We start from the raw sequence: 24,602 nt of genomic DNA on the forward strand, positions 1-24,602 counted from the left end.
ACTTTATTTAAGTATATAACATCTAAGTTGCAGACAAAATTACAGCTTATTTATACAGCAGTGTGGCTGATTTTTCAACTTAGAAACTATGACAGTATTTCATAATCATTGATAAAACTTCATTGGCTTCTCATCGAGGGCAGTATAATTTATGTGTTTAATTTTATGTATTGTTTCTCAAGCTTTTTATATACATCTGAGCATGTGGTTAATTTGTTAGAAAGATTGAATTCTAGATGCTTTTCTCACTTTATCATACCCTTATATTAAAGGGTTGTGCTATAAACAAATATTAGGTCCTTCATTTTCATATCAAGCGGCACACGGAATAATCTACCTGGGGTCTTTAAACAGGAATTAAGATATTTATCTTTTTTTATAAACGTTAAAAAAAATTCTTATTAACAAATCTTTAATTGTAACATTTTAGGATGTTTTTTTTGTAATGCTTATTTTGGTTCTGAACTGTACTTCCCAATGAGTGTGTTGGATATTAATTGTAAGTCACTTTGGACCTCTTTCTTGGGATTAAGCAGTCAATAAACCTTGAATTGGATTGGTACTATGGCTTTCCTGTGCTTCTGATCTGACTCCCCAGTTCTTGGAATCTGATACCTTCTTACCCCTTCCTCCTCCTCCTCCCTGTTTTCTGGCATCTGATGTCTGTTCTTGTCTATGTGTGTCAAAATCTTAAATCTGGTCATGACTCCCTCTCTTCTCCCAACCCAAATCTTAGACTGTTCTCTCAAATCTTGCTACCCTCTAAATCTGTCCTAAGTATTTAGTATTCATAATCATTGATAAAACTTCATTGGCTTCCCATTGAGGACAGTATAATTTATGTGTTTAATTTTATGTATTGTTTCGCAAGCTTTTTATACACATCTGAGCATGTGGTTAATTTGTTAGAAAGATTGATTTTCTAGATGCTTTTCTCACTTTATCATACCCTTAAATTAAATTATTTTTTTGTGTTGATGTTTGCCACCACGGGTTTCCCTAGTGTGGCATTCTAGTCATCCTGTCTGGTTCTTACAAGTCCCCATGCTGAAGGCCTGAAAGAGAGCTTGAGAACTGGATTAACATCAAGATTTGTACTAATCAAAACAGCTGCATAGTAAAGCTGTCTAAAACATCTGAGAAGTGGGGACAGCAGATACTGTGAAGATTAAAAGGAGGAAAACGATCTTTGGTTGATAGTAAAAGTTTAATAATGGTGCTTTTTAATTTCATATTGCATGAATAACATTTCAAAGATTTTCTTGTGTATCAAAGTAATATACTTGAAAATATTTTTATATATTTGATTGGTAATCTCATAGACATATTTCTAAGCAAACGTGTCTCTCGTAATCAGTACTTTTATCTGGTTTCATTTTTCTGGGCTCACAGGTGGAGAAGGGGATACATGTTCAAGACAGGTGATGGAGCAAAGAGAGAGAACTGGGTGTCTGTAGTTCATAATTTTTCTATAACTTTTAATGAAATTTGGTGGCTTGAACCTTGGTAGATTTCTTTGCTTTTTATTTGTTTGTTTCTTTTTGTAGGGCTATTTCTGCTTTGCTGCAGTGTAAATTGAGAGTGGAGGCCATCTTGCAGGGGAAACCACTTAATATGACATTTCATGGAATTGGCCAGTTTAATGGTCAAGTGATATATGTAAAGATGGCTGAGAGTGAGCAAAAAATGCTAGGTAAAATTGCAGGTTAGTGTTTCTACCTCTTTACTAACATTATAATGAAAATGGTGAATATATATTTATGCCAAAGTAAATTTGCTGTGTTCTATTATTACTCATGCGCTGGTAAGGGTTAATAGTGGAAAATTGACTGTGAGGGAGGAAATGCTGACCAAAGGAAGATTATTTTGGCATTGTATATCTATCTTGAAGTTCCTATTTCTGTCCGAAGAACCAGTATATTTCTTTTAGTGATCAAATGTCAGTCTAGTTTTGCTTTATGATACCAATCTGAAAAATGAAGAATACATAAATAAGGCCATTGTGATTGTTGTCTGCTAGAGAGGCTATTTATTGAGCAATAATTTTATTTATGTTGGGCCATATGACCTTGGTTTAAACTAAGAGATACTGTTACAAAGCTAAGATGTTCATAATCATGTTTATAGCCCAAAGAAACTGGATGTCATAAATGTGTATAGTTAAACCCATAAATTCTCAGGAAATGAATTTAAGGTAAGGAAACTGTTTTTATTCTATTTTTCTGTTTTCCATGAAGTTTTTCCCTTTAGGTTATAAATGCTGTGTTAATTTAAATTTTTTTTTGACTATTCAGTGCAAAGTGACTCAAACATAGATGGGATTTTTTTTTTTGTAATGTCTAATGATAGATTGTCATCTTGCATGCTCGTAAAATAGCAATGTGCCACATGACCTTAGCATGAAGATTGAGATGGTGCATCAAGCATTAATGTGACCTGTCTCTCTTAGGGAAACTGGAACTTCCCAATTCCTGTCTCAGGAGCCCTTTTTTGGGGGGATGTTTTTGCCCTGCGCTGAGGCCCTTTTTACTGCAGCGGGTAAAAAGGCCGAAAAAAGAAATGGCCAAGCGTTAAGATTGCACTTAACCACATGGCCATGTGGGGGGAGGGGAGCGCTTACCACCACCCATTGAGGCTGCCCGATTACCTCTGGGTAACCCCCTGCAGAAATATTTTTCAAGTATTTCCACTATCGCCGGAAGTGGAACTACTGCTGGCAGTAGTTCTAGATTGCCGCATGGTATGCCTGTGGTGGGCTTACCACTGCTTTGTAAAAGGGGGCCCCTCAGTGTCCAGAGTTGTTATGGCTTGCTTCACCTGAGGTGTAGAAGACACAAGGGGAAAAGGCATTTCTACAGTCCTACTCTTCCAGCCCAGGGCAATATAAGAGACTGGGATAGAAAACGTAATGAGCTAGATTCTATATATGACGCTTGAAAAATCTGCATGGAAAAAAATGTCTCTAGACATATTCTCTAAAGTACGCTTAAATTTTATAGAATGGAGTTAAATTTTCATGCGGTATGTAGAATGTGCCAAGTGGCTCACCATGTGACCAAATTTGGTTGGGTCTATTTAGGCCATGTTTTACTTGTAAATCCTGATGCCTAAATTAGGCATAGATCGGGTGTATTCTATAATAATGCACATAGATTTTACAATCACCCATGCCCTGCCCCTGGCCACATCCTCTTTTCAACTATGTGGCTTAGAATTTAAGTGCACCACATTATAAAATACACAGTGAGTTATGCATGTAAATCTCAATGCCAATTAGTGCTGATAATTGCTTGTTACATCCAATTCACAGTGTTGATTAGCTTGTTAACCAATTAAGTTATGTGCATTGTTATAGAATACGCTTTAGTTTCCATGCAGATTTTCAGGCACTATATATAGAAACCAGGGGAATAGGGATAATATTAAGCCAGCAGCAGTCGGTGTTTTTTAAATGGCGAGCACCGTCACCAAAATTATGCCCAGATATTCAATGCTGAGCCATTTCTGCTTACTGGTGGTAAATATCCAGGTATGTGCGACTAGCTGGCACTTAACTAGATGAATGCCAATACTCAGCCCTTACCTAGTTAAGTTGAACCGGCCAAAAATAAGACATCTATTTATGAGGTCCTATTTGGCCAGTTAAGGACTGAATAATGGCACTTATCCAATTAAGTGCTGAGTCTGCCCCAGACCTCCCACACAAAAGCCGTTTTTGGCTTTAGCATTTAAAGAGGATTTTCAGCAGCACTATCTGAGTAAGTGTCACTGAATATTCACTCAAGGCCTACTTGGTGTGAGTTAACCAGACAAGAGCCTAATTTCCTTAAAAAACCCAGACCTGCCTTTCATCCGCTGCGGTAAAAGGGGGCCTCAGTATGCATTGAAAACACATGCCGATGCCAGGGCAGGACCCCTTTTGCCACAGCTTCATAAATGGGGCCCTTAACTGGTTAATTCACTTTGAATATTGACCCCTATAAATGCAACTTTATTAGTAGATAGTCAACAAAACACAAAGTTGAACTGAAATCAAGGATTGGAATTCAGCAATCACAGATGTAAACTTAGTGACTATGTTTCAGAGTTAGAAAAAGAATCGACACACTAAATGCAGCTGGTGCACAGGAACCATGATGTACGGCAACTAAATGCTAAAGGTGACAACAAGCAGGAAGTAGGAAAACCATGAGATATAGCAATGAGCCACTATATGGTATCAACATAAATTTACAACGGTAACGTGTGCTTTTTTTTTTTTTCTTAAGTTGTGCACAACTTTCTTCTTCAAATGTCCTACTGATAAAGTCATTCAGGTGGCTTTGAGTGCCAGCTACTGTGAGTGTAGACATGGTGTTTCTGTGCATGCAGTTTTTGATCTCTGTCTGGTGTTGATGGGCTGTTATCCAATATGGCAGGTGTACTTGATAATGCATTTCTGACAGATGTGCCCACTGGCTCAGGAATCTCATCGCTTCTGTTTCCTGCAGCTAATGTGCTCTCTCTCCTTAGGGGTGTACTTGAGTGGTGTGTGCGCTCTCCTTGTGAAGTTGGCTGCTCGGACACCCAGAGGTCCACATGATTGTGTTGAGTTCATTCAGTATCTACAAGATATGAGAATGGTGTGACCTTTTGTACATAGGTGCCCAACTGTCAATGGTTTGTATGATCTCCTGGCAGTGGCTTCATGTGGACTAAGCTCCCCCAATAAACAACTTGGACAAGTCTCTTGCACATGTGTCATATATTGTCTTTTGTGTTGACGTTTTTCTAATACACCTTGCATCACACAGGGGTCAAGTAGCTTACTAGCGATTGGCTGCTGTCCATATCCTCTGTTGGTGTTTCTCCAATGCGGTATAGATTTCCACGGGTCTTAAACATCCTTTTTTGTTTTCATTCACAGGCTGTTCACTATCTTTGCAGAAGATTTATCTTTGGCTTTAGTTTGTGGGTGAATCAGGAATTTAGTAACATGTTCAAACCTGAACTTGGCATGTAAGAAAACCAAGAGCCATTATCTTAGATTGCTTGATTAGGTTGCAAACTGATTGTAGCTTCAGCAAACAAGTCTGGAAGCAGTCCCGTTTCTCAGAAATCTGAATAGTGATCCACTTTCAACAGGAACTCTTTCATGACAATCTGCCAAGGCTGCATTGATATGTTATGTGACGTCATTGTTTCCTTTTGCTGCTCACATGCATATCCATCCACTTGCTAAGGCAATTTAAATTTTATGGCAGGGCAGTTTAAAACCGATATCACAAAGCAGTCCAACACTCTAAAAATGTCAACTACAAAATAATCAATTATACACTAACCAGGACCTTGGTGACGACTTGTTTCACACAAGGTCCAATATCCTTGTGACTTGCACACTTCCTCATTGGTCCATTGTATTCAGAGTGCTAAAACTTCCATGATTTTTAATATTTTCAAAATTTTATATCATCTCAAGACAGGACCATGACCATCCGGCTTGAATCGATACATGTTAGTGTTTCTGATCACAGTGATTTGGGTATAATAATCTTCCACCTGTATAGAATGCCATTTTGTCTGCTTATTTCATCCCTGAATGACCAGTATTACCTAATTTCAGCTGGTGTTTCCTCATTTCAGTCTGGCCATCCAGCCACATTATAGTGCTTGCAAAATTTCATCTCTTGAAGTATTCTGTATGATCTGATGCAGCCTTCGGTCTGTTTGATTTGTGCAAAGTCATTGTCATTGCATCCAATGAACCCTGAGATGTTTAGTACCAGTGCTGGACTGCTGATGGTTGACAACAGTGGCTCTACTGAGATTGTAACTAATAAAGATTTCATGGCCCAGCTTATAAACAACATTGAGGTTTTAATGCTAAAATATTAATATGCTCTGAAGTAATTGGCTTCACTCTAAACAAAGCCCTGGATTTATTCAATGTGCACTTTGGATAGCAAATGCTCTCCAAGATACGCTTGAATCCAGAGAAAAAGGAAACTCAATGTGTTGGTTAATGCACCTCAGTAGTAACGCACTGTGCTATTATAGACTTATGCACAGTGACTTATATACTCAAATCTTCATCGGTTCAATAGCCACCACGTCCTACATATTTTTTTAGTTTTTAAATGAACACTTTTAGAGGCAAATAGCTTTGATAAACTACTTTATGCTTTTTACGCTACTTGGTACTCATCTTTTTGATGTAACACTTGATATAGTCAGCTTAGGGGCACTCTTCTCTGACATGGCACATGTTTTACTGGAATGCTTTTTCAAGGATGTCTCCTAATATCAGCCACCACTAATCATTGCTTGGGTGCACACAGTAGAAGCTTTCTCAAGATGGCTAGGCTTGTGGTCAGCTTCTGCTGCAATTATTTCTCATCCATTGAGGTATGATCAAAGCTCTGGTAGGCTAACATAATGCTAAGACATTCTTTCACAATCTGTGCATAATTTTGCTTGGCTGAGGTAAGTGACCTGGATGCAAAAGCCATTGGCTAACTCTCTTGCATTAAGCAGCAGTCAAATCCATTTTTTGCTATTCACTCTATATCATAGTGGCCTTGGTGCCCTCTTAGTATCTCAATACAGGGGCATCTGTGACCAATTACTTTATTTCCTACACTGCCTGATCATGCGTTGGAAGCCAGTGCCAGACTGCATTTTTATCCAGAAGCCTGCTCAAGTCATGAATTTCACTGGGTAAGTTACAAATCCTGTTAAACTCTGTGCTGATTTTATATCTACAGGAAGTGGCCTATCCTATATGGCTTTAATTTTTTCTGGGTCTGTGAAGATTGAAATATGTCCATGGAAATAGATTTCTTTCATCTTGAATTGTAATTTCTTTAAACTAAACTATAGCTTAACCTTTCTGCAGCGATACATTACAACTAAGAGCTTGCTATCATGGTCATGCTCTCCTTCCTCACCAGAGTCACCATAGCTGATGATGACTATGTCATCTACTATTGATGCCATGCCACTGAGCACCTCCAAAAATTCATGCTGCTTCCGCTGATACACCATGAGCCATCTCTTCCTTCACTATGAAGTCCAAGAATGACCATGAGACTGCTTTCTCACTTAATTTGCATTTCAGGAATTCATCATGTGTATCAACAAATAAGCTTTGGGCAGCTTTTATAAGATATCGTCTATTGTTGGCATCATGTAACATGATCTGTTTTTTAAAAAATATGCAAATTGTACAAAAATCAGACAAAGAAAAACATCTTTATCCAGCAATTTGAAGTTTAACAAATATAACCAATTAGTGATAAAGGAAAACAATAATAAAAGAAAAAAACATTCTAATATTCATGATGTCACTAATTAAGTCCCCAATATAGTCAGGAATTCAAGAAGGAGATGAGAACCCTCACTCACAAAAGAAATAAGAGAAATAAAGATGAAAGAAAAGGTACAGGCATACTACTTAAAACTGTGCTAGATCTAAATGATATAATTAGATATAATTGGCTAGCTTGATTACTAAGAAATGCTTTTCTTTGAATCTAGAAAATTTCTTAATTGCTTTGGGTTACAAAAAACATAGGTATGTCTTCATATTTAATCAACAACATTCACATATTCCCATGTGTAGCAACAGTAAAAGAATAGACCGCTGAGGTCCATTTTATGACTATCGCTATACATGGGAATGCAGAGTGGATATTGTTGCGGTGAACTTCCTGTGTATTAAAGCTTCATGAGCCGTTGTGAGTGTCTATATCCATATTTGATCAGACATTTAACAGGAAATTGAAGCAAGAACGGCCCTCCCATGAACTACTTCAGATCTTAAAAAAAGAAATGGTTTACATTTGATAAGAGTCTTCTTTGAGACATCAGGAAAAAGCCAAATGCGATGACCCAAAAACACAGTTTACTGCTCTTGAAAGTAAAGGTTCAATATGGAGTCCTTATTGATCTCAAAGACATAAGACACCAGCAAGGTTGCATAGTCTTGGATACCCTCCACAGATGTTTCAAAAAATCTTGTCAAATTTAAACTATCAGTGAGATTCCTTCCTTGGCTTCTCCTACTCCCTGAACTTCCATCTTCTTTTTATAAGAGAGAGAAAAATCTTTTTAAAAGGGAAGGAATGCTCTCCTCTGGTAATCTAAGATTTTCCCAAAGGAATTTTATTTATTTAGATCATTTATACCCCGCTTTTTACCACGTAAAGCAGCCCCAGAGCGGCTTACAATGAACTAATGAAAACAATTACAATGACAGTAGAGAGGACAGAAGGGAAGGGAATATAAATACAATATTTAAACAAATAAGCAGGCAGGAAAAAGAAAGCAAAAAGAAGAGAAAGTAAAGAGTCCAGAATCAGGTCTTGACTCGCTGAAACATATTAAGGCAGGTAATCAGATCCTGCGAACAGGACAGGGATGCAGGCAGTAGCCAACGATTGGAATCTGCAATCCAAGAGGAAACAGGGCCCCTTCAACGTGTAGCACTCTCCAAACACAAAGCAGCCGCAGATGACCAGCAGCCAACATCGCTGAGAATGACCACCCCGGTCCAGCAGCATAGCCAAGAAGGTGTTGACTCGTACTGACAGATGCCAGGAACAAGCAGCGTAGGTGATGACCCGGAGGCTAAGCAGAGCGAAAATTGTCGCTGGCAGAGCACACCGAAAGAGGACCCACAGCACGGGAGACACCAGTGACCCGTTGAAAAGGCTGGTGAAAATCTCTTGAAAAGGTCTTTTGGGGATATGGAGGTGGATTGTGGGACAATCAAGACCCTTAAGTTAAAATTCCTTGACTTATTTTCCAATATATATATATATATTTTTGTTACATTTGTACCCCGCGCTTTCCCACTCATGGCAGGCTCAATGCGGCTTACATGGGGCAATGGAGGGTTAAGTGACTTGCCCAGAGTCACAAGGAGCTGCCTGTGCCTGAGTCTATTCCTCAGCAACACATTATCCTTAATTATCATTGCTTTAGTCTCTTGAATAGATGCTATCTGTTACCCTAACTCCTTTATATGATTATGTACCAAAACATTTCTCTCTAAGGTTTTAAAGCCATCTTCCAGCTACTCAATAGCCCCTTTTGTAAGAATAGCCATAGTGTGTCAGACCAATAGTCGATCTAGCCCAGTATCCTGTTTCTAACATTGGCCAATCTAGGTCACAATATCTAGCAGAAGCCCAAATAGTAGTAACATTCCATGCTATCAATACCAGGGACAGCAGTAGCTTCGCCATGTTTATCTCAATAGCAGACTGTGGACTTTTCCTCCAGGAACTTGTCCAAACCTTTTTTAAACCTGGATACGTTAAAACGCTGTTACATTCTCAAACAGTGAGTTCCAGAGCTTAATTATTCTTTGAGTGAAAAAAATATTTCCTCCTATTTGTTTTAAATGTATTTCCATGTAATTTCATTGGGTGTACCCTGGTATTTTGTATTTTTTGAAACAGTGAAAAATCAATTCATTTATACCCATTCTACACTACTCAGGATTTTATAGACCTCATGAATTAGAAAGTCATGGAATAGAAGGTAATGTCCTTTTGTAGATTAAGAACTGGTTAAAAGATAAAAAACAGAGAGTAGGGTCAGTATTCTCAATGAAGAAGGGAAGATAGTGCCGTTCCCCAGGGGTCTATGCTGGGACCAAAGCTTTTTAACATATTTATAAATGATCTAGAGATAGGAATAACTAGTGAGGTAATTAAATTTGCTGATGACATAAAGTTATTCAAAGTTGTTAAACTGCAAGAGGACCTTACGAGACTGGGCAACTGGGTATCCCTATGGCAGATGACACTTAATGTGAGCAAGTGCAAAGTGATGCATGTGAGAAACAGGAACCCAAATTATAGCTACATATTGCAAAGTTCCCCATTAGGAGTCACCACCCAGGAAAAGGATCTAGGAGTCATTGTTGATACATTGAAACCCTCTGCTCAGTGTGCAGTGGTGGCTAGGAAAGGAACAAAAAACAAAATTGGTCACTGCATCTCAAAAAAGATATAGTAAAATTGGAAAAGGTAGAGAGAGAGGTGATTAAAAATGTTGAAGGGAATGGGAGAACTTCCCGATGAGGAAAGGTTAAAGTGGCTAGTGTTCTTCAGCTCGAAGAAGAAAAGGCTGAAGGGAGTTATGACAGAGGTCTACAAAATACTAAGTGGAATGGAATTGGTAGACATAAATCACTTGTTTATCCTTTCCAAAAATATTGGGGTGCATGCAATGAAGCTACTAAATAGTAAATTTAAAACAAACCAGAGAAAATATTTCTTCACTCAATGTGTAACTGTGGAATTCATTGCCAGAGAATGTAGTAAAAGCAGTTAGCTTAGCAGGGTTTAAAAAAGATTTGGCTAATTTCCTAAAAGTCCATACCCCATTATTAAGATGTACTTGGGAAAATCCACTGCTTATGTCGCAAAATGCCTTAACCACCTGCCTGGGGCTACCCTGCGGCCACTTTAGAAGGTCTATCTTTTGCCAGGAGCCACATAGCACTCATTGACCTGGGGTATCCATATTATATGTTTCCAGGTATTGCCATGGACCTCTGATTATGTTATGCTGACCTTTTTTTTAACATATTTGTGTTTATTTTTGGGAGGTTTCTGTTTGCTTTAGTGTTCACTTTTGTATTATTTGTATGACAAAAACTTTAATAAACATATAAAACTAAAAAAAAAAAAAAGAAGGTCTATCTCCAGCACAGCTCAGGTCCTCTTGCACCTCCTACAGTACCGCTAAGTCATTGAGTGGCGGTAAGGTCTCAGGCCAAAAATGGATGCAAACTGTTTTTTTTATTTTGCCGCACGTCCATTTTCCTGCCCAGGATGTGGCAAAAACTGGCCTGGTGCATGCCCAAAAGACACGCTTGCACTGCTGCAGGCCATTTTTTGCCACAGCTTAGTAAAAGGGCCCCTTAGGGCTTCTTTTACAAAGCTGTGCTAGTTATTCCCGAGTGGCAAATGAGAGGAAGCCCATACTGCATAGGAATCGATAGTGTGGATTTGTAAAAGAGGCCCTTAGCTCTTTGTTGCCTCGGCTCCACAGCTCCTTGGTAAGTGGCACTTGATATTTTGGGGGTATCCTTTATTTTCCCTGGCCCAGCTCTTTCCCTTCTCCATGTGCTCTGCTACTTTGATCCGTTTTTCCACATGTTTTTATACAGGGCCACCAAGAGACTGAGCCAGGGCAGTGACGCCACTCTCTCCCTCCCCAGGATCGCCGCCACTGCCGCCCCCCCCCCCCCATTGCAACTCCAAATACCTTGGCTGGCAGGGATCCCAAGGCCACACCAGCAGCAGTCTTCCTCCAGCGCTGCTCTTCACTCCGCTGCCTTACCTGCCCTGCTCCTGTGGCTGCTTTTTCTCTCATGTCGCACGTGCTCGGAAAAGCAGCTGCTAGGTGGCAGTCAGTGCAGCAGAGTGAAGAACAGCGCTGAAGGAAGACCTCTACTGCTTGTGGGGCCTGAGGGGACCTCTGCCAGCTAAATCAGAGGCCCTGACCTTAAGCCCTGCTATGTCTGCTCCTCTCCAGCCCTCAAAGGAGGCCCAGCATTGGAGTTTTCTCTCTCCTGCCCCTGTCAGAACATGATCACCTGGGTCTCATCAGGAGCAGGGTAGAGAGAGAACCCAGCGCCAGGCCCCCCTTGAAGGTCGGGCCTTGGGAATTTTGTCCCCCCTGCCCCCCCTCTGTGGCCCTGTTTTTATATCTTAGCAATGGACTTCTGCTCCACATGTCCTCTTCACCCCTCTTCCTGGGAGTTGTTCTTCAGACACCACCTGGACTCTGCTGGGGGGTAGAACTATTCTTCATATATTTGTTGCTGAGGGGGCTTCTGGCTGCCAGACTCTTTATCCTGTGGGACCTGGCCGCAGCTTTTGCTTCCCTTGCTCTCTCTGTTGTGCTTCATCTGCCAGCTCTCCTTCACTTTGTCCCTCTCCCAGAGTGCTTTTGCTCTCTACCATTGCTGTATCTCATTGCAGCCTTTTTTCCCCCTCCCCCCATGAGCATTGGGCTTCAATTCCTGTGCTTGCCTTGCTGAATCTCTGCCCACTGTTGTGCTCTACACCCCAGGGCTGCTATTGACAAACACACACACAAAAATCTTTTGCTGTTTCTTCTGTCCCTGGCTCTTGCTGTTGCACTCTGCAACCCCCCTGGGGCTGAAGTGAGTAAACATAACATTAACATAAGCCTAAAATTAGTGCTTATCCACATGCAATTGACAGCATCATATAGAAAAGAGACATAACAAGAGTCAAGGTAAAAAAGCATAGTAAGTAGCCCTTCACATGCTGTTTGCTATGGACCTGGTAAATATTAAAATTATAGCACAAGTCATCAGACCCATGTATTTCTGAAGCAATTATTTACAACTCATCCTCATAAAAAGCTAGCTTCAATCACTGGACGATTTATGCCCATCTAAGAACTGTAGTTAACCTCATGAGGTATTTGGTGCCACTTATATATATGGGGTTTTGAAATTGGGCTCTTAGTGGAAGAGTAGACTAGTGGTTAGTGCAGCAGCCTAAGAACCAGGGGAGTTGAGTTTAATTCCCACTGCAGCTCCTTGTAACTCTGGGTGAGTCGCTTAACTCTCCGTTTCCCCAGGTACAAAATTAAGTACCTGTACAGTGGGGGAAATAAGTATTTGATCCCTTGCTGATTTTGTAAATTTGCCCACTGACAAAGACATGAGCAGCCCATAATTGAAGGGTAGGTTATTGGTAACAGTGAGAGATAGCACATCACAAATTAAATCCGGAAAATCACATTGTGGAAAGTATATGAATTTATTTGCATTCTGCAGAGGGAAATAAGTATTTAATCCCTCTGGCAAACAAGACCTAATACTTGGTGGCAAAACCCTTGTTGGCAAGCACAGCGGTCAGACGTCTTCTGTAGTTGATGATGAGGTTTGCACACATGTCAGGAGGAATTTTGGTCCACTCCTCTTTGCAGATCATCTCTAAATCATTAAGAGTTCTGGGCTGTCGCTTGGCAACTCGCAGCTTCAGCTCCCTCCATAAGTTTTCAATGGGATTAAGGTCTGGTGACTGGCTAGGCCACTCCATGACCCTAATGTGCTTCTTCCTGAGCCACTCCTTTGTTGCCTTGGCTGTATGTTTTGGGTCATTGTCGTGCTGGAAGACCCAGCCACGACCCATTTTTAGGGCCCTGGCGGAGGGAAGGAGGTTGTCACTCAGAATTGTACGGTACATGGCCCCATCCATTCTCCCATTGATGCGGTGAAGTAGTCCTGTGCCCTTAGCAGAGAAACACCCCAAAACATAACATTTCCACCTCCATGCTTGACAGTGGGGACGGTGTTCTTTGGGTCATAGGCAGCATTTCTCTTCCTCCAAACACGGCGAGTTGAGTTCATGCCAAAGAGCTCAATTTTTGTCTCATCTGACCACAGCACCTTCTCCCAATCACTCTCGGCATCATCCAGGTGTTCACTGGCAAACTTCAGACGGGCCGTCACATGTGCCTTCCGGAGCAGGGGGACCTTGCGGGCACTGCAGGATTGCAATCCGTTATGTCGTAATGTGTTACCAATGGTTTTCGTGGTGACAGTGGTCCCAGCTGCCTTGAGATCATTGACAAGTTCCCCCCTTGTAGTTGTAGGCTGATTTCTAACCTTCCTCATGATCAAGGATACCCCACGAGGTGAGATTTTGCGTGGAGCCCCAGATCTTTGTCGATTGACAGTCATTTTGTACTTCTTCCATTTTCTTACTATGGCACCAACAGTTGTCTCCTTCTCGCCCAGCGTCTTACTGATGGTTTTGTAGCCCATTCCAGCCTTGTGCAGGTGTATGATCTTGTCCCTGACATCCTTAGACAGCTCCTTGCTCTTGGCCATTTTGTAGAGGTTAGAGTCTGACTGATTCACTGAGTCTGTGGACAGGTGTCTTTCATACAGGTGACCATTGCCGACAGCTGTCTGTCATGCAGGTAACGAGTTGATTTGGAGCATCTACCTGGTCTGTAGGGGCCAGATCTCTTACTGGTTGGTGGGGGATCAAATACTTATTTCCCTCTGCAGAATGCAAATAAATTCATATACTTTCCACAATGTGATTTTCCGGATTTAATTTGTGATGTGCTATCTCTCACTGTTACCAATAACCTGCCCTTCAATTATGGGCTGCTCATGTCTTTGTCAGTGGGCAAACTTACAAAATCAGCAAGGGATCAAATACTTATTTCCCCCACTGTATATAATATGTAAACTAATGTATATATATATATAATGTAGTGATGAGGTTAGTGCTCAAGTCCCCGTTAGGAGGCAAAATCCACTAAGACTACAGTCCCCAGAACCCCTTTTGGGACAGGGTGGGAAAGGCCAGCCCAAAGAGCAGGAGTGGAGTCCTAACAAAGATGGGGGGGGGGGGGGAGTAGCTCAGAGAAAGGCTTGCCCATTTTCCCAGCCCCTAATAGAGAGAGTGTGAGGGATGAAGCTCAATACCCTTGGCTGATGAAGCAGTACTTGATTCCTCCTGGGTGTGGTGAGCAAAGGGAGGAATCTCTGAGGACTGTACGAGAACGAGAGGCCCAGAGAGGCAGCTCTGAGAGAGAAGAAACCATGATATATATGAAAGAGGGGAAGGACATACCCCTGGAACCCTCAGCAGAGCCTGCAGGAATGGGAAACTACAGAGCAAGAGAACTCCAGCAACTAAAGGCAGTGTGGGAGGACACAGGTGAATAAGTACTGTGTAGTGGGAGGTGTGCTGTCAGCCCTTGTTATAGAAGGGCTTCTTGTGTGAACTGGAGAAGTGAAAGTAAAAAGGTTGCTGATATTTTTTTGCTTGAATTGCTAAACTTACTAAGATAAACTGTTGGGGGAGTGACTGAAGCCTGAGGAACTTCAAAAAGCAGTTTCTCAATTAAAAAGTCTCCGGGTCCCGATGGCATTTCTTGTGAATTTTATCGTATTTTTCTTAAAGATGTTTTGCCTCATCTGCTCTCTTTTTATCAGTTACTTGAAAATAGCCCAACCATCAAGAATAGGTTTGCGGAAGCTACCATCACAGTTCTTCCAAAGCCTGAAAAAGATGCTACTTTAGTCCCCAACTACAGACCAATTTCCCTACTAAATGTAGATTATAAAATATATGCAAATATTCTAGCCAATAGACTCACTAAAATTATAGGCAATATTATTCACCCTAATCAAGTTGGCTTTATGCCTCACCGTCTTATTACAGGCAATTCAAGACTCACCATATTTCTATCTTAGCTAAATCACGATGATCTCCAATTATTGCTTTGTCCATAGACGCGGAGAAGGCATTTGATAGAATTGAGTGGCCCTTTTTATTTAAAGCTCTTGAATGGTTTGGAACCCTAGAACGTTTTATAACACAGGTTAAAGTTTTATATAATTATCCAACGGCCCAAATTTTGATTAATAATACACTATCGGATCCGATTCATCTGGAAAAAGGTTCCAGACAAGGCTGTCCCCTGTCTCCTTTCCTATTCAATATAGCTCTAGAGCCATTTCTTATAGCAATTAAAGATAATATAAATATCACGGGAATTTATATTGGAAATTTGGAAGTCAAGCTCTCCACTTATGCAGATGATATAATGTTGTCCTTGACAAATCCAGCCTCCTCCTTAGTGGCTTTGTTTCAGCTTACTTCTATCTACTCTAATATTTCTGGTTATAAGATTAATACATTTTAAGATAGAGGTTTTTCCACTTAATGTTCATAATACTTCTGATCTGGTTTTGCTGCATGGTCTGTTATGGTCTTCACAGCATATTCGATCATTAGGTATTAATGTATGTCCCTCTTTGGAAAGTACATTGGAATTGAACAAGAATTATATCCTGGAGTTGGTTAATTAAATCTCTTATCTCTCATGGAAACCATTATATCTTTATTGGTGGGGTTGATTGGAGACTATTAAAATAATGCTAATTCCCACAGTCAACTTCAGCCTTAGTATGCTTACTATCCTTTTTCCGAAAGCTTTTTATACTCAAATAGATAATATCTTAACTAAATTTTTATGGAATTATAAGCCTTCTAGGATTGCTCTGAAATCTCTTAAAAACACCAAAGGAAAAGCGGGTGTCCTTTTTCCTGATTTTTTTTTTTTGGTTTATCACAAAGCATTCAATTTAGGTCAGGCATCATACTGGTTGATAAAACCTCTACATTATCAACCAGTGTGGTTAGCAATGGAGCAACTGGTGTGGGGCTCTTCTTTAAAGCCCCATCTCTTGCCTTTATCTATTCCAGAATGATTGAAAAATAATAATATAATTCTTTCCTCTTTCTCTTGCTTACATGAACTTGATAATTATATGGAATTTTCAAGCTCTTGTTCCCTTGATTCCACATTATGGGGCAATCCTTTAATCAAAATTAATAAGCATCCTATATTTTGGGAAATTTGGGCAAAAAAGGGGATAAGGACAATTGCTCATGTATATTCTGGTAGTTCAGTGGTTCCCTTTGAGGATCTCTGTTCTGTCTTTTCTTTACCAGTCAGCTAATACTTTAAGTGGCTCTAGATTAAGCATTGCTTAACCCAGAACAGAGATCTCTCTAACCTAAATGTAAAGTCCCCTCCTATACATGATTTCCTCTCTAAAATTTGTTACAAAGGCCATGTTGTATCACAATTTTACAAATTTTTTATACAAAAATGTTTAAGCAGCAAACTAAGCCTATGCTCAGTTTGGGAAAACAATCTTCAAATTCAGATATCACCCAATCAGTGGTTTTATCTCTGGTCTAAAGTGAGCAGGCCTATAGCTTCGGCCAGCTACGTACAGTCATTATATTTCTTTCGTCATAGGGCGATTTGGACTCATAAATTGGCGGTAGCTGGTCTTTCGAATAACAACAAATGTTGGTCCTGTGTTTCGCATGCTGGTACTTTGCTTCATATGATTTTTGATTGTAGAATAACTTATGAATTTTGGTGTCAGGTGTGGTCTTTTATTTCAAATATTCTTCCTGTAGAGGGTCCAATTACTCCTTCAGTTATTATGTTAGGTTCTGTGCTATTCCAAGATCAATTGGATGTGTCCCAACAAAAATTACTTAACATTTTAGTGGTTGCTGTGCTAAAACTGGTTCTTATGCATTGGAAAGATAATTCTAATCTCAATCCAATTTTTTGGTGGTATTCAATTTTACAGATTCATAAATTTGAAACCTCTGTGGCAGACAAAATGGGTGAGACATGTTTTACTGCTAAAACTTGGTCTCATATGGATAATTATCTGAAATCTTATAATTTTAGGTAACTTGTTTAATTTTTTTTTTGCTCTCTGAATTCTGTGTTACAGTTGATGTTATTGATTGATAAATTGTTTGTCTTTTTCTAAAACCAATACAATTCTTGGACTTAAAAAAAAAGATGGGATCAAATGAAAGCAAATGACAGAGGGGGTGTAACCTGCAGGGAAAGGCAGGTACAATCCTAAACAAAGGCATGTAGGAGGTAACATGCAAGTTCTATACGGAATGGCAGGTATAACTTTAACCATCTTGCGGGCAGACTTGATGCTGGTGTTTATCTGCCGTCTGTTACTATGCTATATTCAGTAATTTAATTCTTTTAAGTAATTTCCACCATTTTGCCTCACATTGATGACATGCTATGTTTTACTTGCAGATTTTTTTTTTTTTTTGCAGTTTCTCCATCCTTTGTCATGAGCTCTCTAGAGATGAGATTAAGTGACATTGGTTTTCAAACACATATATAAATTTCAAAGAACATAGTCAAAAGAAGTTCAGCATTGTGCATGCCCACTTTTAAACTGAGGCAACACAATGTCTGTGATACAGGTCTTAATTGAGTGGTCTTACAAACAAGTGGGCTAACCCTCAATTTTGCCGATTTGTGGCTTTTTGGATCTAGCGCATCAAGACATAAATATTTACCAGCGAACAAGTGGATTAATCTAAAAGCCAAGAAATTTTGCAGATTTTTGCGTATGATTGAATGGGTTATAGCCATTGACCATATGAACAACTGGGCCAACCACATCAGGTGTTGAAAATGGGATAGCCCATTTTTTTTTTGTTACATTTGTACCCCGCGCTTTCCCACTCATGGCAGGCTCAATGCGGCGGGCAATGGAGGGTTAAGTGACTTGCCCAGAGTCACAAGGAGCTGCCTGTGCCGGGAATCAAACTCAGTTCCTCAGTTCCCCAGGACCAAAGTCCACCACCCTAACCATTAGGCCACTCCTCCACTGCAGCCCATCCAGTTGGTACATAGTTATAGTAGACACATAGCTAGTTTAACTCATAAGAACAGGGCCATAGCAAGCTATAATTGTACCCTGTACAACTCACCCACTAGGTGCCCCACCCACCAAAGCATCCTCCCCTTTCCAAAGCCCCCCTTCCTCCCCAGATCTCCCTCGCAAAGACTCCCTCACCCCAAGAACATCCACTCCTCACCTCTCTGTACTTGAAGGATACTCTGGTGGTAGTGATCTTCAGTTGCTGCTACATGTACCAGCTCTGGGTTCAAAATTCCAGTCACAGCCTCTAGAGATAGTCTTGCATTCTTCTGGGGGGGGGGGGGGGGGGGAGATGATGGCCAAGGAGGGGAGGCAATGGATGGAGTGCAATTTTGGTAATTTTCTCCCTCTTGCACCCTATGTGGCCACACATGGGAATAAACCACTTAGAAAGTGATAAACACTTGTATTCTGTCTCATATGCCATGTGCATTGCTGCTTGCTGAAGTCTCTCTGAATCCATCTGCATCCTAGGGAAGCAAGAGGTCAGTTCTGCTGCACAAAAATCTCCTATTTTGATCACATGCCTAAACAATTCTTTTCTAGTTCATTGTCATTTGAAAACTAATTGTACACTGTTGAAATGTTTGCCAGATTCACAATGCAATTAAGCAGCTTTTCACATGCAGTGTCATATGTTATCATAACTGATGGACTGTATATAAATGTGCACTGACTACTTCTAATCACTTTTTCATCAGAATCCGTAGCAAACTGTTTCCTTGAAATGGGCATTGACGTTACAGGCAGCAAGGAATTCAAGCCTCATCTGACATTTCTGAAACTGTCGAAAGCACCTTTTCTGAGAAGAAAGGTAACATTTATTTGAAATGGCCTATATTATCCTTTTTTAAATGTTAGTAGCATTTCCTATATGGTATGTGAATTAACAAGCAAACATATTTATACATTTTCAGAGGGTGAAGGGAACTGCCAGTTTTCCCCCTAGTCATTTGGACTTTTATCAGAAGGAAGTGTCCTTTCCTACTGGTTGGGAGGGAGGAGTATAAAAACAAAATAGAGCCACTTCACCAAAAACTACTCATATGATTAGGAACTAATTACTGTCAAAAGATGGAAATAAGAAGAAAAAAAGTTAAACAGAGAGGAAAAGCATCAGTCCCTGGTCCAGAACTACGACTGTTCTCGGACCTCACAGAGGAGCCCTACATAGAGCCTGTGAGCAGCCATTTCAGTGCTCCCCCCTGAAATGGCTGCATGCCAAGTGCAAACGTACCACACGGCCATTTCTTTTTTTGACCTTTTGCCAGAAGGATGCTAGGCTACATAGAGAGGGGCATAACCAGCAGAAGAAGGGCGGTGTTGATACCCCTCTATAAGTTGTTGATGAGGCCCCACTTGGAGTATTGTGTTCAGTTTTGGAGGCTGTATCTTGCTAAAGATTTAAAAAGACTGGAAGTGGTGCAAAGAAAAGCTACAAAAGTGGTACGGGATTTGCGTTGCAAGCCGTATGAGGAGAGACTTGCCGACCTGAACAGATATACCTTGGAGGAAAGGAGAAACAGGGGTGACGTGATACAGATGTTCAAATGTTTGAAAGGTGTTAATCTGCAAACAAGCCTTTTTCTGAGATGGGAAGGCAGTAGAACTAAAGGACATGAATTGAGGTTGAAGGTGGGAAGACTCAGGACTAATGTCAGGAAGTATTTTTTCACAGAGAGGGTGGTGGATATGTGGAATACGGGTTTCCCTGCCCCTTCACCGGGACGTCTTGCAAGGACGTCCTCAGGAAAACCTGGGCACCCCTTTTGATTATGCCCCTCTATGTGCACTCGGCACTATTCTATAAGGTAGTGCATACCCCTGGATTCTATATATCACACCGAGATTTCCGTGCAGAAATCGAAGCATATTCTATACACATAACTTATTTAGATAACAAGCTAATCGGTGCTGTTAATTGGATGTTAAGCAATTATCACTAATTGGCATTAATTGAGATTTACGTGCATGACTCACTAGGGACCCTGTTTACTAAGCCAAGCTGTACACGCACAGACTTTTTAGAGTGCACTAAAAATTAGCACATGCTAATGATAGAGACACCCATAGGAATATAATGGGGGAGTCTATCATTAGTGGGTGCTAATTTTTAGAACGCACTTAATAGTTTGCGTCTACAGTGTGGCTTAGTAAATAGGGCCCTAAATGTATTCTCTACCATGGTGTGCCTAAATTCTAAGTTGCATACTTGAAAAGGGGGCGTGGGTGTTTCTACAATCTATGCACATTATTAGAGAATACACATGCTCTGCGTCTAACTTAGGCATCAGGATTTTTGCCATGTAAAACATGACCTAAACGAAATGACAATTTCGTGGAGAGCTACCTGGTGTATTCTGTAAACTGTGCAGAAATTTAAGCTGGTTCTATAAAAATGAGGTTTACTTTAGAGAATATGTCTAGGCAGATTTTTCAGACACCATATAAAGAATCTAGCCCATAGTGCCTAACTGCAAGGGGGGTGTATATGTGGGCAGGCCATGGGTCTGTCTCCCAGTTATGCAATGTAGTTTATAGAACACTATAAATCACTTGGGGGACTTAGATGTGCCTCTGCTTACAGCTGCCATTGACGTGGTGTAAAAAGCCATGCCTAAGTCCTGTATGAGTGCTCTAATGTCAACAGACACTAGTAAACAGAATCTTGGAGCCAAGATGCCATTATAGCACTGGTGCTAAGTTCATGGCTTTGGGTTGCTGTGGCACCAATTTATAGAATTGCCCTGTAAATATTTATTTGTGCATTAAACTCTATAGCTTAGAATCATATTATGAACACTTTTATAGCAAATATTTTTGGATAATAGAAGCTTCAGCTTATAGGCACCTTCAGATATCAAAGGTCTTAAGGGCACATTTAGTTCTAACATTTTAGCCATATAGATTGGTGTCATGCCATGATGAATCTTGAATACTATATATTTTATTCTAATTTTTAAAAAAATATTTCTAGCCTAACTATGAAATATCTGTGGGTTATAACAAAACAGGCATAAAAATGATAAACTAAACTATAACATACATAGAAAATGTCCTGCCTATATAAAACAGCACATCACCGACCATCAACCCGGCATAACAAGACTGTATGCATAATCAAATAAGACACTGCACACACTCTCATAAAAACACATTAATAAAAGGGCCTTTAACTGCTTTTTAAAATAGGCAGTATCAGATAAAACCCATAGAGCCATAAACAATTGACTCCACTCTGCTGGGCCTGTAATTGGAAAAACAAAAACCCAAGCTCGTGTTTCAGCAAAGTGTATCTTCAGAATAGCAAGAATGGAAAGTAGCTCAGTCCCATCCAAATGGAGAACAGAGAAGGTTTATACATTTTCAAAACAGAGTTTAAATAGAATGGACACTGTAAAGTTCTGTGAATCATCAATAATTTTTAAACTTGATTTTATGAATAACTGGTAACCAATGCAGATTGTGAAGAAGGCACCTGTCAAAAGTCTAGCAGCAGCATTCTGTTGTCTGCAGAAGTTTCAGACAAGATAGTGGAAGTCCTAGTAGCAAAGAATTACAGTAATCCAATTTATATGAAATCGTGCTCTGAAGAATCCTGCTTGTATTGATATTCAATGCAGTTTGACTAGGAAAGGATTAGCTTTTCCCTATTTAGTCCCACCTAGAATCAGTCTTGCAAATCTATCAGAGATAATATAATGATCAAAATGTGAAAGAATAGAAGCTTGAACGATTAATTTTAAATCATCCTTGGGTAAAAAAAAAAGATTTAATTTGCCCTACCAGCTAAAGACATTTTCTTTGCTACGGCATTATTTTGGACTTCAATGATAAGGACTGAATCTAGAATAACACCCATAGAGGGGCATTTTAGAAAGGATGTCGAACTCAGAATATGGATGTCCCAGTCAGTATGTCACAAATGACGTCCATCTAACATGGTCTTTAGTTCCAAAATATATGTGAGATGGACGTCCATGTGCTGGAAATATCCATCATGAACATCCATTTTATAAACTGATAATGTCCAAATTATGAATGGGGAAAATGAAGGATATGGATGTCTTTGTGGCAGCTCAGGAACTTCCATATTATAAAATGGCCACACAGACATCCATGTGGAGGAATAGCCTAATGATTAAAGCAACCTGCTGAGAGAGAGCGCACAGATCCAGAGGTTACCCATTCAAATCCCACTGTCGCGTTTTGTAATTTTTGTTTGTTTTGATTTAATTGTGAGCACTCTGGAGACAGAAGAAATACATACTGTGACTTTCTTTATATCTAGTCAGAGGAGAACTGCTCAATCAGAGCTCCTTTCTATAACTTGGATTTGACAAGCACCAGGTCTAAATATGGACATCTTTTTAGACTTAGGTGTCCTTTTCTCTTCTGTGATCAAAGTTAGACTTCCATATTTTGAGGCCTCCCAAGTCCCACCCATAACATGCCCACACCACTCCCCTTTGCCATATGGACAAACTGCAGTGCTAGACATCCATATCCTTCCTTTGTAAAATTGGGATTTGGATGTCCATGAAATATGGATATCGAAATGCAAGTTTTCAGATGTCCAAAACAAGAATAGAGCTTTTAAAATAACCACTATAATCTTTACAGAAAAATTGGAAATAGGAAAGTTACATCAGAGGAGGGCAGGACACAGTGAGGGAAGGCCCGACAACAAGGCAATCTACTTCTTTCACAGGCACCCAGACACGAGGTGCTGCACTGCCGATTCCGAGGTTTTTAAAATGCAGGGGGCAGGGTGGCAGAAAGGAGGGAGCTTAGGGTAGGCAGGTGGGGACTGCGGCACCAGCGGTCTTTGGGTTGGGAGCAGTGAGAGTGGAGCACCCCCCCTCGTGCTGACACCTGGGGCGGACCGCCCCCACTGCCTTGCCCTTGGTACGCCACTGGGTCTATGGACTTTTCCTTTAGGAAGCAATTCAAACCTTTTTAAAACTCTGATAAACTAACCGCCTTTACCACATTCTCTGACAACGAATTCCAGAGTTTAATTATACGTTGAATGAAGAAATAATTCTCCGATTCGTTTTAAGTTTATTACTTTGTAGCTTCATCGCATGCCCCCTAGTCCTAGTATTTTTGGAAAGTGTAAACAGATGCTTCATGTCTATCCGTTCAACTCCACTCATTATTTTATAGACCTCTTTCATATCTCCACTCAGCCACCTTTTCTCCAAGCTGAAGAGCCCTAGCCGCTTTAGTCTTTCCTCATAGGGAAGTCGTCCCAACCCCTTTATCATTTTCGTCGCCCTTCTCTGTACCTTTTCTAATTCAACTATATCTTTTTGAGATGTGGCGACCAGAATTGAACACAATATTCGAGGGGCGGTCGCACCATGGTACAATACAAAGTCATTATTACGTCCTCATTTTTGTTTTCCATTCTTTAACTAATAATACCTAACATTAAACTGTTTCTTTTTATTACAGACTTTACCCCCCCCTCAAGCTTTCCTTCTTTAAATCTATTCCTGATACATGGAGATGATGTCAAAGATATTTACTTGCATACATAAGGAGATCTATTTTTAGCCAAGCCCCTGCCTGGGTAAAAATGTTCTGGCTTCTGCATTCATATACTTGTAGCTGGATGAAAAATCAGGCATTCTTTCGATGTCTTTAGGCTGAAGAAAAAAAAACGGTATAAGGTCAGCATATTAAACACAATTTACGGGTTACCTTTAGGAGTTGACAGAATACATTGAAAACGTGAGACGACTGCAGCATAACTTTAGGCTGGACAATTTAATGTCTGACAAATATCGGGGTTAAAAAGAGGAGGGCTGAAAGGTTTCTGAGGGTGAGGTAACAAGTAATCGTGGTGCAGAACATTTTGCTATCCGAGTACCATCCATTTTATACAGGATAGAATAATGAGTAACTTACCCATTCAAGTTCAATAGTCCTACTTAGAGAGCGTGGCTGAAAATCTGTTTTAAAGGTACATTATCTCCTTTTCTTTGTATAACAGCTGCTTCACTGAACATCGGCCTCCATTTGCATTTGATATTTTTTAAATGCTGTGTGTTGTTAAGCCATCTTTTCTGGAACAAATACCCCAAAGTAAAGCATCTACTATTTAAAAGGAAGCTACCTGAGAAGCTTCCTTTTCAAAATAGGCTTCAAAAGATGCTTGGCAAAAGCATCTGTACACTTTGCCAAGTATTCAAATTATTCGAGTGCTCTGCATAGTACCTTCCAAGCGATTATACTTCAGATCCTTGAGAAATGATAAGTTGTAGTAGTTATGTTGCAGTATGCTATGGGAATTCAGAGGGTG

General features: G+C 40.2%; 1 protein-coding gene across 1 annotated transcript in view; it reads left to right on the top strand.

The window, feature by feature from the left end:
- LOC115457779 (protein diaphanous homolog 1-like) overlaps positions 1–24,602 on the top strand; it is a 71,938-nt gene that overhangs the window by 29,395 nt on the left and 17,941 nt on the right. Inside the window, exons 5-6 of the mRNA XM_030187407.1 lie at positions 1,548–1,705; positions 18,994–19,106. Of these exons, the coding sequence (XP_030043267.1) occupies positions 1,548–1,705; positions 18,994–19,106 (271 nt within the window). The remainder of the gene's footprint in view (positions 1–1,547; positions 1,706–18,993; positions 19,107–24,602) is intronic.

The sequence above is a fragment of the Microcaecilia unicolor genome, chromosome 1 (genome assembly GCF_901765095.1).
Source record: "Microcaecilia unicolor chromosome 1, aMicUni1.1, whole genome shotgun sequence".
Lineage (NCBI taxonomy): Eukaryota > Metazoa > Chordata > Amphibia > Gymnophiona > Siphonopidae > Microcaecilia > Microcaecilia unicolor.